This window comes from Sciurus vulgaris (assembly GCF_902686455.1).
Source record: "Sciurus vulgaris genome assembly, chromosome: 3".
Taxonomy (NCBI): Eukaryota; Metazoa; Chordata; class Mammalia; order Rodentia; family Sciuridae; genus Sciurus; species Sciurus vulgaris.
This window is the reverse complement of record NC_136463.1, coordinates 44,924,523-44,941,564: the sequence shown is the minus strand read 5'-3', so window position 1 is coordinate 44,941,564 and position 17,042 is coordinate 44,924,523. Positions and strand designations below refer to the sequence as shown.

Below are 17,042 nucleotides of genomic sequence, written 5' to 3'. Positions count from 1 at the left end.
GTGTAGTTTTAATTTGCATTTAATTGCTAGAGATGTCGAACATTTTTTCATATATTATTTGACCTTTCCTTTCTTCTGTGGAGTGCCTGTTCAGTGTTTTTTTTTTTTTTTTTTTTTGTGGTGCTGGGGATTTGAACCCAAGGCCTTGTGCTTGCAAGGCAAGCACTCTACCAACTGAACTATATCCCCAGCCCCCAGCCTGTTCAGTTCTTTTGCCCATTTATTCATTGTTAAGCTTTGTGAGTTCTTTGAATATCCTGGAGATTAATGCTCTTTCTAAGGTCATTCCCTTACACTTGCCCAACAGACATCCTATTCTAGAATGTTGACCATTTGACTATTAGCTAGAGGTGGAGGGAAGGATAGGAGAAAACTTCAACACTGACTTTGGTGTCAGACTGACAGCTATTGAAATCCTATCTCTCTCTTACTAGACTTATAATTCTGGATCAGTTACAATGAGCCTCAGGCCATCCTTTGCAAATTGGGGGTACTGAGGGCAACCACTTCACAAGGTTTAATTTTTGTGGAGGTGGGGAACAGGGGTGAAAGATTAAGTGGAATCCTGATTATAAAGTGCTCAGTATACAGAGGGCATGTCTTAAGTACTTAGAAAATAATGACAGCTATTATTAGCTGACTGGGACATCTTCAGCTATCTGAGGGGATAAAGGCAACTCCAGGATTTCCAGTAGAAGAGATTCATGGGGAAGGCACTGCTTCTACATTGATTCTATGCCTAACTGGAGAAAATGAGGAAGGGTTTGAGAAGATGTAGAGGAACTAGTCTTCCTCTCAACCCTGTAGACACTTCTGTCATTCCAGAGATACACAGGGGATTCCTCTAACAATGCCCTCCCCTGAGTTTCCCCCATCCAACCACCTAACTGGTCTACAAATACAAAATAACCCCTGTGAAGGGATTTGACTCCGGAAGGGAAAGAGAGAGGGGTATTGTGCTTTCTTACTAAGACTGTGGATATCATATACTTGGCCCTCTGCTAGAAAACCACTTGTTTCCCTTGGACTTGTTACCAGGATCCCAGGGAAGAAAATCAACTGTGGGGTACCTGCTGACTAGGTTCAGCCACTCATCTCAAAAGAAAAACACTTGGAGAAGTTGATGGAATTAAATTTAATTTCAGTGTACCACACCAGGAAGACAGATCTAAGGATCACTTTTTGGGTATCAGTAGTACTTTTGGGATTATAAGAGGGAACGAACAAAGGCAAAAGCTGTGGAGTTTTTTTTTTTTTGGTTGTTGTTTGTTTGTTTCCCAGTACTGGGGATTGAATTCAGGGCCTTGTGCTTGCAGGGTAAGTAATCTACCAACTGAACTATATCCCCAGCCCTGTGTAGTTTGTATGGTACCCAGAGCCCAGAGTCTTCTGTTTGTGGGGTTGGGTGAGCAATCTTCATGTGATGCTATTAGAAAATGCATATGGGGGGGGGGCTGGGGATATAGCTCAGTTGGTAGAGTGCTTGCCTTGCAAGCACAAGGCCTTGGGTTCAAATCCCCAGCACCTCAAAAAAAAAAAAAAATGCATATGGAAAATGAAAAACCCCAACACAGGGAGGCCTGAGAAAAAGGAGTGAAAAAGAAGCCATACATTGATGGCTTTCTCAGCACATTCCTTCCCAGTGACAGAACAGTTCCTAGAAAGGAAGCCAAAGCATTGATTCTTCCCCAAATAAATCCTTTCCCAGTGACAGCACAAAGGGACCCTGAAGGGAAAGAGATAAATGCTGAAAGCTGACCCCAGACCCTCCATTCTTCTCCAAGTAAAAATATCCCCAGTAAGAACAAATTTTTAAATTCTCACAAACCTGTTTCCTGAGTGCCCAAACTGATATGCTCACTAGACCACCCCTCAAAAATGACCTATATAAACCCAGTCCCTTTCTTTGTTCAGCGGCTCATTTTCCACCAGGAGAGTGGGTCCAAGGGCGCTATTTCAACCCCCTCAGTAAACAGCTCAGATGAGGTTTGCATCTTGCTTGGTCTTTTTGTGCTAACAGATGCCAAGGGAGTAATCTCCATTTACTTCACTGGCCCAGTGATCCTGAACTTTAAGATAAACGGAGGGAAAGAGACAGGCGCTGTAGTTCATGCCTATCATCTCAGCAATTCAGGAGACTGAGGAAGGAGGATTGCAAGTTTGAGTCCAGCTTCAATAACTTAAGAAGGCTCTAAGTAACTTAGTGAGATTCTATCTCAAAACAAAAAATAAAAAGGGCTGGGTATGTAGACCAAGTTCAAGTCCCAGTATCAAACACAGAAACAGAAACAAAAAACCTGGAGGGAAAGCACAAGTTAATAAAAGGACAGGTCAGAGAGGAAAAATGGAGTCATTTAGGTTAATAATTGAATCTTCCTTCAAACTCATCTGGTCTAGAAATCCCACTTGGCATCCCAGGTTAGCTCTTCTCTAACTTCAGCCTATCTTCCTTTGCATCTGAGGTTTACTGGCCACAGACAATAGTGCCGCCCCCCAGCCCCCAAATGCATATTGGTTTCCAAGGGAGGGTACCTTCCACCTTGGGGGATACTGCTCAGAATTTCCTCTGCTGAAGCTGGAAACAGATGTTCACCTCAGAACCAGTTCACACAGGAATCCAGGGACTCTTTTCTGTTCCATTACAATATCCTTCTTACCCAGGGAGATGCCTGTCCTTGAAATCTTTTTTAAAAAACAATTTTTTAGTTGTAGATGTACAAAGTACTTTTATTTACTTTTAAGTGGTGCTGAGGGTCGAACCCAGTGCCTCACACATGCTAGACAAGTGCTCTACTCCTGAACCACAAGCCAGCCCTTTGACCTTGAAATCTGGACCATTAATTACCTTGTGACCTTGCACAGTGACTTTTTTTCTGTAGTTTCCTCCACACCAAGACCAATTCTAAGTACTAGTACTGATCTGGAGGGTTTAGCACAGTACCTGTGTAAAGTAAGTTTCAATAAATGTTAGCTTTGATGACCTTTCATGAATTTGGAAACATGCCTTGAAACAAAATAGGCAAATCTATTAACCTGCTCAAAATATGGAAAAGAAAATATGGAAAAGATCCCAGGTTCTAGGTAGTCTTATTACAGGGTTAAAGCCTTCTAGGAAACTAAGGCATTGTGAAATCCTAACTCTTGTGATCAAATCAGAAAAACTTCAGACATGTTGTTCAGAGTAACAGGCAATAAATTTATTAGAAAGAATGGGAAAGGGGAAAAGAGAACAAGCTCAAGGAGAGATTGGGTCCTCTGAGAGGAGAGGGACGACATACCTCTCCTGCACCGGTTTTATTAAATTCCAAAGAAATTTTCTCGGAGTCCCGCCCAGTTCACCTCTTGACTGACAGCAGGATGACAGACTTAATTGCCCATTGCCTTGACAACTCTAGGTCACTTTGGCTCATGCTAATTCTAACTGGATTCTTAGCCATAAATTCTTATTCTTATTCTTACAGATTTCTTACGAATATCTTATGAATTATCCTCCTCTGAGTTCCGGGGATCTGCTGTTAAAAGGATCACAATACTCTTCCCCTTCAGGATAACTCGGATTCCTCTCATTGACAATATTTCAGGCCTGCATCTCTCCTGCACATAACGGGTAGTTTGCTAAGGTATGTGAAATATCCTGGGTACTTAAGCCAGGCAGGGCAGCAGGTAAATTGCTTCTTGGAAAAGAAAGTGTGAGGGCGTCAGTACAGCAGGTCCGTTTGATAGAATTATTTTCCTAACCTCCTTCCCTTCCACTCCTATTTGTCCCCTGTCTTAGTACTGGTGCAATGAACAATCTTGGGCATGTTGCCTCCTCTTCTGTACCTGTTACCCTGTCTGTCCCATGAGAGTTCGTTGATTTAAAAACCCTGAGAATGTTTATTGAGTTGTTACAGTCATTCTTCTGGTTCCTTCCCTGCAGCTACAATCATCACCCACTCTCTCAGCGCATTCACTGGATGCTGAGGGTTAGCATTAAAGGTGGGGAGGCTTTATTCTTTCCGCTTTAAGGGTCGCGGGAGGGTCAGCGAAGGTTCACAAGAAAATGACATTCGAGTAAGACTTGAAAAGATATTTACTAGCGAGACTTTCATGCCGCTGTCCTTTTCAAATTTGATCAGTCTTCGCGATTTCGTTCTGAAAGTAAGTTCATTTCTTTCTTTTATTCCCGAGGGTCAGTAAGACAGAGGGAGCCTTTGGAGCCGCATAAAGCAGATTATCCCTCCCATTTCCCTTTAAGGATCGACTTCGCCTAGAACCCGCCGGCCAGGTCAGCCCTGGGAGAACAGGGGCTGAAGGTGCAGAGTAGCATAAGCCGGCCAGCACCTTTCGGGAGGGCTGAGCTGGCCCTGCCTTTCGGAAAGGCAAGCTCTGCAACGTTCCCCAACGGGCTAGACGCCCCCCACCTGAGAAGCGTGCTTTCCCAACTCCAGAGCGGACTCCGGCTCCAGAACTGAATACTCATCTTCAGCTTTGCAGAGCCTGAATATTCAGTGTACCGTCTGGAGCTAGCGCCAGCGGATTTAAAGCATCCGCGGGAACAAGACTAGCTGCAGAGACTCTTGCTGCAGCGAAGAAGCTCAAGCCGCACGCGCGCAGGGTCACGTGGGCGGTGCGGACGCTCTCCAGCACCCAAGGGAGGAGGTGGGGAGGAGGGGCGGGGCTGGCGGATGGGCCTCCCGTGAAGCCTCGCGCGGGGAAGGACCGGAACTCCGGGCGGGCGGCTTGTTGATAATATGGCGGCAGGAGCTGCCAGGGCATCCCGAGGAGGCGGTGGGGCCCACACCCGGAAGAAGGGTCTCTTTTCTGGCTAGTGCTACGGCTCCTGCGGACCCGGAAGTCCGGGCCAGTTGCTGAATGAGGGGAGCCGGGTCCTCCCCGAGACAGTCCCCCCGCGCCCTCCGCCCCGACCCGGGCCCCGCCATGTCCTTCTTCCGGCGGAAAGGTACCTGAGGGGGCCCCGGCGGGGGGCCAGGCCGGGCCTCAGGGGCGGCGGTGGGACTGGTGGCCCTGCGAGGGCTTCCTTCAGGGCGGCAGCGAGGCCCTCGGTGAGCCGCTTGCCTTCAGCTCCAACGCCCCCTGATGCCTTGCTGTGCTCCGGGACTCTGCAGGGAGGGAGAAGGCGGCGGCCTCGCGCGAGGTCAGAGGGGGAATGGTTGCGCTGGTCCAAAAGTGTTTTCTGAAACCCGTGGAAGTTTATGCTTGTTTGCTTAACGACTTTTCAGGATTTTTTTGTTGTTGTTTTGCGTACTGTGGGTCAAGATCGAGGAAAAAAATTTGTACCTTTTGACGGAAGTTTCTGGCTTTTCCAAATATTGAGGCTTTAATGCCTAAAAGCAACACGTGAAAAATTGTTTTTGTCAGCCAGTGCTCTTTTCCAGTTTCCTCTTTTTTGTGGGGGGGCAGGGATGGGAGGGAACTGCTGTTCCTAAAATAAAACGACTTACTACTGAAGTTTCCTAATGAGGAAGACCGCTTCTTTTGATGACTTAGCAAGTTTATTAATTACTGGAACCCTAACGTTTTAAAAGAACTACTTATATTTCTGATTTTCAGTTGTAAAATGTGCCCAGTTTTTAAGTAGAGGCAGCATGATTTTGATTCTGGGAAAGGTCATTGCATTTCTTTAAAAATACATATCCAAAGAGAATAAGGGAGAGTTTCTTTGGGTGGTAATGGTTATTCTATCAATTCTTCTTTCAGAGGAGATGTAGCAGACCAAAAAACAAAAAAAGACTAAATCAGGGACTTAGGTTCACAAGACAACTCATTTACTAACAGTGTAAACTGGTTTAGGCCAATTAACCCACTTTTCACTCTTCTCTCAAAGGAGAATCAGGTGATTCCTGAAGGCCCCATTCAACTCCGACTAAAAAATTCCTCTTCAGTAGATACAAGGTTTTAGTAACTGATGCTGGGTGAAGAATGAATGAAACTGGTAAAAGATGAAGTATCTAGGTAGAGAAGGCACATAGTTTATGTTGAAGTGGTTAGGGTTTTTGTTGTTTGTTTTATTTGGGGGGAAGAAAACATTGAAAGATGAGGCTAATTATATGTTGTGCAACAGACTCCAGTCTGCGGGGCACTGTGCTAGGACCTCATGATTAAGCACTCAACAAGAAAAAGCTTTACTGTATGAGAGTCTGTTTACAAATTGAATAAAGCGTAATGAAAGAGTAACTTGATAGAAAAACCATATTTTGGTTAGATGTTAGGGAAAACGCTGCAGGTGATCTTGAAACAAAACCTAAAGGATCAGTGAGTCCAAGGTAACTTTAGAGAGGACAGGGAAGAGCACTTGAGACAAGGAAATAAAGAGCTTGGGTGCCCTTCACAAAAGGAAAGAAGTCTACTGTGACTGGGGCATGGAAGGGTAGGCAAGGATCAGAGGATTGAGAACTTTATAGGTTGTGGTTAGGTTTCATTTTAAATGCAAAAATAATATTTTAAAATTCTTTAAAATATGTTTTAAATGATATGTTTTAAAAAGATCATTTTAGATGCATTTTGAAGACGATGTGGAATGATTAGAAAGATGATTAGGAATCCCATCCAGGCTTTAAATGCTATTTTTAAGTACCACCTATGTGTTTATGACTCCCAAATTCACATCTCCAGCTTGGTTTTTCACCCCTAAATCTAGACTGGTGTACCCAATTGTTGGTCCACTTTTTATCACTACCTGACAAGTTTATTTACAATATCTAAAATTTAACTTAAGATTCAGTCCTTCTAAACCTGTTCATATTTTGAGCTTTTTAATAATGCTCTGACTTAAACTTTAGTACATCCTTGACATCCTCCCTCCCCCCAGTTTTAGGACTATTCCAGGTCATAGCCAAATCCAGCCACTTCTCATCATTCTTGCTAGTAAACACCCTGGTCTAGACCATCCTCTTTGTTTAAACCGAGTGGCTAAGGAAGCCCTATGAGGAGATGTCATTTAAATCTCAGTTTAAATGTTAAGAGAGTAAGCAGCATTATTTTGCTGTAGCCTTGAATTCGGTTTCCCTTCCACTTTTCATTTCTTTGGTGTATTTTCAAAACAAATCATAGAAATAGATCCAGGTATGTTTGGGAACTGGGTATGTTAAAAAGAGTTCCTAGTGGGCAGGCGCTGGCACAAACCTGTAATCCCAGCTGATCTGGAGGTTGAGAAAGGAGGATCTCAAATTCAAAGTCAGCCTCAGCAATGGCGAGTCACTAAGCAACTGTGTGAGACCCTGTCTCTAAATAAAATACAGTAGGGCTGGGGATATGGCTCCAAATAAAATACAGTAGGGTTGAATGCCCCTGAGTTCAATCCCCAGTATAAAAAAAAAAAAAAAAAAAGAGTTCCTAGTCATTTGGGAAAGGATGAATCAGTAAATGATACTGGTTTTCTATGTGGCAGGGAAAAAAAATTCCAACTTCTTATATTTATATCAGGTGTCAGCAGGCTTTTTCTGTAAAGGGCCAGAAAGTAAATACTTTAGGATTTATAAGCCTTATGGTCTCTGTTATACTATGCTAGTCTTGTGGCCGTGCTACAGTAAAACTGTTTATGAAAAATGTGATAGGCTAGATCTGGTCCATGAGCTATAGTTTGTTAATCACTGATATACAGAAATAAATTCCAGGTAGATAAGAGCCCCAAATATGGAAAAGCAAAAACTGAAATCATAGAATGTAGGACAGGATATTTTTAAAAAAATCATTCTAATCCCAGCAACTAGGAGCCTGAGGGAGGAGGATTGCAAGTTTGAGGCCAACATGGGCATCTTTGTCAATCCTGCCTCAAAAAAAAGGACTGGGGATATAGTTCAGTAGTAGATCTCACCTGGGCAATCCCCTCAAAACAACAACAAAAAAGTCCAAAATCCCCACAGGAGCCATGTGTCTTTGCTCATGCCTTCAGTCCGAGCTACATGGGAGACTGGTGTAAGGATGGCAAGTTGGGGCCAACCTGGGTAGCTAAGTGAGACCCCTCCTCAGAAAGCAAAATAACATAGTCTGTAATGTAAATCTGGCTACTTAAAATTTAAAAAACTTCCTTGCAATAAAATATACCTAGGATATTTGTTACACAAACAACAAAAAGGATTAATATCTGTGGACTTAGATAATAAGTAAAAGAACTTGAAGAGGCCGGTCATGAGAGGAAACCTCAGTGGTCAGTAATCATGAAAGGATGTCTGATCTTAATGAAAACAAGGAAATTAATTTAAAACATCAAATAGCATTTCAAAACTAGTAACTTGGCAGAAATTAAAAATACTAAGGATGAGAATACCGGGCGCAGTGGCACACTCCTGTAATCCCAGCCACTCAGGAGGCTGAGGCAGGAGGATCAAAAGTTCATACCCAGCCTCAGCAACTTAGCAAGGCCCTGAGCAACTCCTAGAGACCCTGTCTGTAATAAAATATTTTTTAAAAGGGCTGGGAATGCGGCTTGGTGGTTAAGTGCCCCTGGATTCAATCCCTGGTAGTAAAAAAAAGAAAGAATATGAAGCATGGCTATCGTTGTATAAATTGGTTTAATGTTTTCATTAAAAATGCACATAATTGAGCCAGGCACAGTGGCACATGCCTATATTCCTAGTGTCTTGGGAGGCCGAGGCAGTAGGATTGCAAGTTCAAGACCAGCCTCAGCAACTTAGTGAGGCCTTAAGCAACTTAGCAAACCCTGTCTAAAAATTTTAAAAAATAAAAATCAAATGTGGCTCAGTGGTTAAGCACCCCTGCGCATTCAATCCCCAGTATCAGAAAAACAAAACAAAAAAACTCCATAATTTGTTACTTAGTAATTCCATTTCAAGGAATTTGGGCATGCTAGACAAGAGCTCTACCATTGGATTAACCCCCAAACCCTTATTTGTGTAAATTTTTTTTTTTTTTGTGGTGCTGGGGCTTGAACCCAGGGCTTTGTGCATACAAGGCAAACACTGTACCAACTGAGCTACATCCTCAGTCCCTATTTGTGTAATTTTTAAAGATGTATAGAATAATGCCATTATATTGTTGTTTACAGATGTATATGTGGTAATACTCCAAAAACATGCTTAATAGGAACATATTGTATTTAGGTTTCTACTCATCATATTCAGGAACATATCATATTTAGGTTTCTATTCATCTCTGCAGGAAGAACATTAGTATCAGGTGGTGACTCATGGGAACCTTAAACTACATGTATAAAACTAGGGAAAAGGGAAAATAAGCCAGAATGCTAATATTTGTCAGTGGGTTATATGTAGATTTTTGTGTTTAAAGTGTAATAGGAGCTCTGATTAACAGGAGAATATTTTGAAGGTGGAGAATAGCTGTGGAGGTAGGCATATTTTGGTGGTACAGTCAGTTGTTTTTAGAGGTGGTTTGGGTGTGGGAGGTAAGGGAGAGAATGTTAAGGATGATTCTCTGATTTTTTGGTCTAAGTTTTGGGTGGCCAATGTTATTTAATGGGAGAAGATGAAGACTGAGGTAGGAATAGGTTAGAGAAAAGATGAAAAATTACCAGGTAAGTTGACAATTAGCGATATGTATTAGAGATGAAGAAAGATTTAGAGTGGAGATTTAAAATAGGAATTATAGCTATGGTATTGAAAGTATGGGAACATAGATCTTTACACGTTGTGTACATGTACTGAAATGTCACTCTGTACTCCATGAATATGTGCTATTACTGTGTCGTTAAAAATATATTTTCTAAAAAATGGGGAAGATCAGTTAGAAAATACACATGTATATGTAGTGAAAAGAAAAAAAGGCACCCACCCTTTCCCCAAGAAACTCCCAATGGGCAAAGAAGAGGCCAGCAAGGGATAAGAACTGAAAAATGACTAGAAAACTAGGAGAGTGGAGTGTAACAGAAGCCAAGACAAGTTAATGTTTCAAGCAAGAGATTTGGTTGGTAGATGGAACTCTCCATTGGTTATTCTGCATTTCCTTAGTTTATCTTCCTGAGAGTAGTGATCAGTACCTGAGATGCTCTTACTTTCTCCATGCTGGTCTCCACACACTTGCAGGTAGATTTCTTAATGGGAGGATCACTGCCTTTTTGAGAAAGAAGAGAATCTGGCACATGTTGGGCACTCAAATAGTTACTGGATTAACACTTCAGTGAGGTACTCTGAGAGTTACTTCCTATTAGCACTTAAACTTTTAATATTTTTGAGCACAAGTAGAGAGGTGGGCACATTCTGGGATTTCTTATTTTGATAATCTTTTCATGATGGGTTTAAAGATCCTTTATTGTTGAAAGAAAAACAAGAAAAGTGAAGAAGGTTAAAAATAGTCTTTAGATCCTGTAATGGAGTTCACACTTGGCTTAACTTCCTTTCTTGAATGTTATATTGTTAGTTTATCTGCAGTAGAATTTTTTTACTGTTTTGTGTAATAGAGGGAAAATTATATGATCATTTTGGAGAAAACTTGTTAGTCCTTAAGTGTTAAGAGGTTTAGAATGTTTGTAAGTTTAGAATGTTGGCCTTTGAGTAGTATGGAGGGGATACAGAAAAAGTAAGATATGATATACTACCAAAGAAATCTTTTTCTTTACTATGCTTATAGTAGCCAGTACAGTGGATGGCATGTGGTAATAATACTAGTTAACATTTATCCCAAATTTACTGTTATTCTTCAGATGACCTTTATAAGTGTTTATTTTTTCATCAGCTAAGGTAGGTTTTATTATTGACCTATTTTTTATTCATCAGGGAGATTAAGACCCATTGAAGTAAAGTATCTCATCCGTGGTTAATAAGTGGGAGAGGCAGAATTTGAACACAGGTGTTGTGATCACATGGTCTCCCGGTATACAACCCATGTTTTTTGATTGAATGCTGTTTAAAGGTCACTTTCTTAGAGAAACCTTCCCTGACAGCTGTCCCACCCCATCCTGCTCCTAGGCCGTTAGTCCATTTTTCTGGAACTTTGAATACTCATGTGTTAGAATAAAGCTTCTCTGATTTTTGCAATGTATAGAATCGATCTCTTTGCAGAGGTCAGAGGTTGGTTATGATGTACTTTTGTCTTCTAGTGAAAGGCAAAGAACAAGAGAAGACTTCTGATGTCAAGTCCATTAAAGGTGAGTTCATCCAAAGTGATATGCTTTGCATTTATGAGCTCTTAATCCTGTTATGTTCTCCCTTCTTTGGGCATTAATCATTTCTGCCTTATTTTTAAATTATTAATGATTATGACTTATTTCCCTCTTTAACCTGTAACTCCTTAATACTTTCACATGATAGGTTTTTACTGAGCACTTGGTGGCTGCACTAGTGAACCATTACCCTCCTCATTCATCATACATTTGATTGTTCCTGAACAAGTGATTATCTATCTTTACTTCCTGAAACAAAACAAAGGCTACTCACTTGAACAGTCTTGACAGCTGAGGGAAACCACTCCCATTTCTAAGGCTTGGTTTTCTGTTTATTCAGAAATGTGACTGATTGCTGTTTTTACTTCTTTATTACTTTTACTGAATGGCCTTATTTTAAAATTTATTTGGACAACTTTGTTCTCAATGTATCATCCTTATTTATAGATTGGAGTGTGCTTTTTTTTAAGATTATAATCTCTGCTGTGTTTTTGACTTATTTCATTATGTTCAGTGTATAGAGATTGGAATGGGAAAATTACAATGGAAATTATTTCCGTATTCACTAGATATAAATTTCATAAATGTAACTTAATTACATCAAATCTGTAGATTGCTACATTTAGATTTTTTTTTATCTGTTTTTTATCTGTTGTGGCTGACATTGAATGTTTATCATGTTATGTTCAATTTGCCAGGGAGAATAATTGTAATTTATTATGAGTTTTGCAAGATTAGCTTTGTTGTCTATTTCTGATAATTTAAAGCCAGTTGAATCCCACATTAATTAGTTCAGACTGCCTTTTTTTAAGCCAAATTTGATTGGCACTGATAAAGGCTGAAAGTCCTTAGCCAGCAGCAGCTTGTGAAGACTAGATCTGATTATGTGGAAGGAAGGAACTTTGATATTTCAGGAAGTCAGAACACCAGTCTTTGCCACTGACATTCTGACCTTGGGAAGTCATGTAACTTTCATCAGATTTCTCATTTGTAGAATGAGGGGATTGGTCTAGTCATTTCAAGATCTCTAAATTTTAAATCTAGGCTAGAAATTTCTAAGCTCATATTATGTTGTAATGCATAATCTGTGCTTTGTAGTCACTGACTTAATCTTAAAATAATACAAAAGTAGTATGGGAGATACCCTTCCAAGAAGTTTGCAGTCTGATAAGAACGACAAACTTAGTCTCAGAACAATAGCAAATAAAGCAAAATAATAATAGCTACTGTTTATGGAATATGCTTTCTGTTCTAGTGATTAGACAAAAACCTCAGCTGTAACAGTGAATAATAAAGACTTATCCTTAATGAAAATACAGATTGGTAGAGGAGAGGAACATTAATCAATAATTCCACAGATAACTTGGGCTAGATTGGTAGTGATGGGAATAGAAAGATATGGACAGAGTTGAAAAAAAATTAGGAGCTAAAATGAATAGAAATTTGTTATTGATTAAATATGAGGGAGACTTAAGGTTAATGGCTACCTTTCTGGTTTGCTTAACAGAAGAAAACTGGAAAATTATATGTTCAGTTTTTATATTTAGAGTGATATGTGCTTTCGAGTTACTAATTTACATATGTTATACACACAGGTAATTTTAGGGTCTAACTTTTTAATAAACGGTTAGAGACTCTAACAGACCTATGGTTTAAGTCCTGCCTGTTGAAATGGCTCTTTACTAGCTCATAGACCTAGGGCACTCTATTTAACCTTTTTACATTTGTGTCTTCACCTTTAAAATAGGGATTGCTGGGTTATTATGTGAGGTAAATAAAATATTGTCCTCCCCTTAAAAAAGTGTTCATAGAGAAACCAAACCAATACAGTGCCTTGTAATATATAGTAGGTTCTCCATTGGCAACTATTATCTAGTTCTAGCATAGTAGTCCCTCAGTATTGAATTAGTCAAATTAAGTGAAGTATTGCAAGGAGTTCAGATGAATTTGCAATTAATAAATGATTTATGAAGTTGAGGGGAAAGTTCATGGAAATGAAAGATGATTTTTTTCTTCTCCCTGCCAGCCTAGTGTTTTATTTCTTTGATTGTATATTGTTCACGGGGAGCTTCAGGTAAGTAAATGTAAATGCTTACAGAAAGATTGAGATGACATTATAGAGGGTCCTTAACTTCCAGAAAAGAAAGTGGAGACAGAGAAAATGGAGCTACTGTGGTTTTTGAGCAGGATACTGATGTACTTAACAGTGTTTATAAAAGTTCAATCTGCAAAAGTTATGTAGGATAGAGACCTTAGAAGTTCTTTTGTAATATAGGAGGACCAGTACTAAGGGTGCAGTTGAAAGTGAACAGGTAAGTAGATATTTAAACATCTTGAAGGAAAAGGTACAGATATTGGCAAGTAAATGGATGCTGTGAAATGGGACCATGAAACTGGGTGTGTTGGTGCATGCCTGTAATCCCAGCATTTCGAGAGGCTGAGGCAGGAGGATCTAAGGTTCAAAGCCAGCCTCAGCAACTTAGTGAGGCTCTAAGCAACTCAGGGAGACCCTGTCTCTAAATAAAATACAAAAAAAGGGCTGGAGATGTGGCTTAGTTGTTAAGTGCCCCTGAATTCTAATCCCCGTACCAAAAAAAAAAAAAAAAAAAAAAACAAAACAAAACAAAGAAAAACCAAGGGGCGAAACTGATTTTGAGAACCAGAGACTGGTAGATTGAACAGAGATCAGGAAATTAGGAAGGCGAATTAGTTTAGAAGAACATGTGATGTTTGGTGTTTGGAAGAATTGAGCTTGAAATGGCAAACAAGTGGGAATATCTAATAGTTGATGATTGTAGATACAAAACTGAAGTTCAGGTAAAAGAATAGGTCTGAGGTAGAAGTCAGGGATTCTCCAGCTGTTCTACAGAGGTGTCCATAGTGAGGCATGAGAAAGACTGTTTTTCCCTTGAATCAGACAGAATTACTCTGATTCTGTCCATTTTGCAGGCATCAGGGTCTGTATTTTATTAAGTTTATTTAGGGGAAGAAAAAGTTTACAGCTTTAAAAAAAGGAAAGTGTAAAAACTGTTGTTGTGGTAATAATTGGAGGTTTAACAATAAATGTGCTGTCTAGCAAAAAGAATTAAAAAACAGCCTTAGGAGGACCAGAAGTTAAGGAAGAAGACTATTTCTGACACAGTGGACATTTAATAAATGTATTCTCAAACAATGAGAAGGATGAACAGATAGAAAATTAGGGAGTATAGTACCATGGAGATTGAAGTAAGATGGAATATCAGGAAGGAGCAGATAAATAAGAGGTACTAGTTCTAACAAGTTAAGGGTGGCAGAAGCCTTGTACAAGTGAATTAGTAGTGTATTACATTATCATAGACATCTAATTAAGAAACAGAAGTCTCACTATTCCCATGGAATCTTACTTGTAACTTATTTTTTAGAAGCACTTTTTTAAAAACTTTGTTTTTATGTGGTGTTGAGGATGGAACCCAGTGCCTCACATGTGCTAGGCAAGCGCTCTACCACTGAGCCACAACCCCAACCCCGTTACTTGTAACTTATTGTCTATATAAGAAAACTATTGTTTATAAGCTTGCTAAAATGATTTTGCTCCCTTCAATAAAAATAAAGTTTTCTTCTAAAGTTAGGCAAATAGTTTGAAGACATTTACTCTCCATTTCATAATTCCCAAAAGTCTTGTTGAATGATTGATAAATTTAAATGCCTGTTAAACAGGTATAGAGATACATATTTTAAAATATTTTATCCTATAAACATATCCTAAGGAGCCATCCACTGAATTATAGTAGTATGTATTCTTTTTTTAAAATATTTTTATATGTTGGTAAACCTTTATTTTATTCATTTATTTATATGTGGTGCTGAGAATCCAACCCAGTGCCTCACTCATGCTAGACAAGTGCCCCAGTAGTATGTATTCTTCATACATACTTCATTACTCAGATTTTGCATCTGAGATTATTGCTGAAATCAAGAGCATTTACACAGGGTATTAGGAGATAAACATCTTTAATTACTGACAGCATTTATCTTGAGGCAGAGAATGTTAAGTGACCTTTATCATTTTTCTCCTTGTTTTAGCAAGAAAGCAGAACTTCTAAAAATCTTTCATAAGAGTCATTGATAGTTCTGTGGAATACATAGGATAGGTAGAATCTTAATTTGTCTGTACTTTGACAGTTTTGTAATGTTGATTTATTTCCTATTAGTGCATTGGTAACTAATTTCTTTATTCTGAAGTCAAAAGGATGATACTAGTATTTCTTCAAACTACTAAACAAAATCTATTTTGTAAATTTTTTTGTGTTACTGGGGATTGAACCCAGGCCGCACACATGCTTGGCAACCATTCTACCACTGAACTTTACTTCCATCTCACATTTTGTAAATTTTAAGTGTGCTTCGTTTTTTTTGTGTGCTGGAGATTGAACCTGGGGACTTGTGCATGGGAGGCAAGCACTCTACCAACTGAGCAATATCCCCAGCCCAGTGTGCTTCATTTTTGAACTTTAATCATTAGTGTATTTTATCAGATGAGGAAATCTTGTTACTTGACTAAAAAAAAAAAAAAAATTCTAAAGATTATTTTGATTATTTCTTCAGTTCTCCCACCCAGTATTGATTTTGTAATTTTAGTTTTGCTACTGAAGCAAGGATTAAGAAATTGAAAAGAGTCCATATTTCAGAATGCTTTCTGTTTTTGGTACTTTCTGTTCTCCATAGACGAAGTTTTCAAAGAAGTATTTCTCTTATTCATGTTAAGTACAGTATTTTGAGAGTTATAAATACTATTGTGTTATTCTTTCCTATTTTCTGCTATTTTATTGAGTTATCTTTCATCTTATGTATTTTTTGTTGAGTATGCTGCTTTAGCAAAGGTGTTTTATGAAACTTATTTTTTTTTTTTTAATTTTAGTTGTAGATGCACATGGTATCTTTATTTTTTAAGTGGTGCTGAGAATTGAACCTAGTGCCTCATACGTGCTAGGCAAGCACTCTAACACTGAGCCACAACCCCAGCCCATAAAACTTAATTTTTAAAACTTTCTGAAAGTAATCTGAAGAGTTTTAGATTATCATATAGTGCTTAGTTAACAACTTATTATTATTATTATTATTACAGCTTCAGTATCTGTACATTCCCCACAAAAAAGCACTAAAAATCATGCCTTGCTGGAGGCTGCAGGACCAAGTCATGTTGCAATCAATGCCATTTCTGCCAACATGGATTCTTTTTCAAGTAGCAGGACAGCTACACTTAAGAAGCAGCCAAGCCACATGGAGGCTGCTCATTTTGGGGACTTAGGTAAGTGGCTATCACTTTTTGTTGACTGCTGGTAAAGAAAGGACTTCAGTACAATATGTGAAACTCCTGTTACAATATACTGAACAATATAATTGCAAGGGACTTTGAAAAAAATGTATTTAAACCAAAATGTAAAAAAATGACCAGTACAGAAATGAGCAATTTCCAGAAGTACATTTGAACACTAAATACATAAAAAAGATGCCTTATTTCAGTAATACTGAGGGAAATCTAAAATAATGAGTTCAAACACATTAGCATATATTTAAGGTTTGGTCATTTGAATATTAGTGAAGAAGCAGGGAAATAACCATTCTTATTTAGTGATGATCTAAATTGGTGAACACATTTTGGAAAGCAGTCTGCTTGATAGTGTTTGTCAAAATATAAAATATGTGTGCCATATAGGCAACACTTCTTTGTAAAACCTGGTCCTTAGCTATGCTCACACAGAAGCACAAAAATGTGTATGTATGTGTAAGGTTATTTGTAGTAGTGTTGTCATGATAACACAAGATTAGGAACAACATATAGATACCTGTTAAGATAGAAGTAATCACATTTGATATACTCATACCCTGGAATACAGTGTAGCCATTTAAAAGTCTAAGAAGAATATCTAAGATGCGTTAAAGTGAAAACAGGTCACATAGTAGTACATGTGGTAAAGATCCCTGT

At 39.0% G+C, this 17,042-nt stretch overlaps 1 protein-coding gene across 3 annotated transcripts in view; it reads left to right on the top strand.

The window, feature by feature from the left end:
- Positions 1-4,686: 4,686 nt before the first annotated feature.
- The window catches only part of AKAP10 (A-kinase anchoring protein 10), a 74,686-nt gene continuing 62,330 nt past the window's right edge, over positions 4,687-17,042 (top strand). The window contains exons 1-3 of one of the 3 annotated variants that reach the window (XR_013762518.1): positions 4,687-4,942; positions 11,015-11,062; positions 16,182-16,364. Coding sequence is in view for 2 of the 3 variants with exons in the window: in XM_079131693.1 (XP_078987819.1) it covers positions 4,855-4,942; positions 11,015-11,062; positions 16,182-16,364 (319 nt within the window). In the remaining variant the exon portion in view is untranslated. Of the gene's footprint in view, positions 4,943-4,965; positions 5,138-11,014; positions 11,063-16,181; positions 16,365-17,042 lie in introns of those variants that run through there. The other 2 variants (XM_079131693.1, XM_079131694.1) reach the window with 2 other exon arrangements.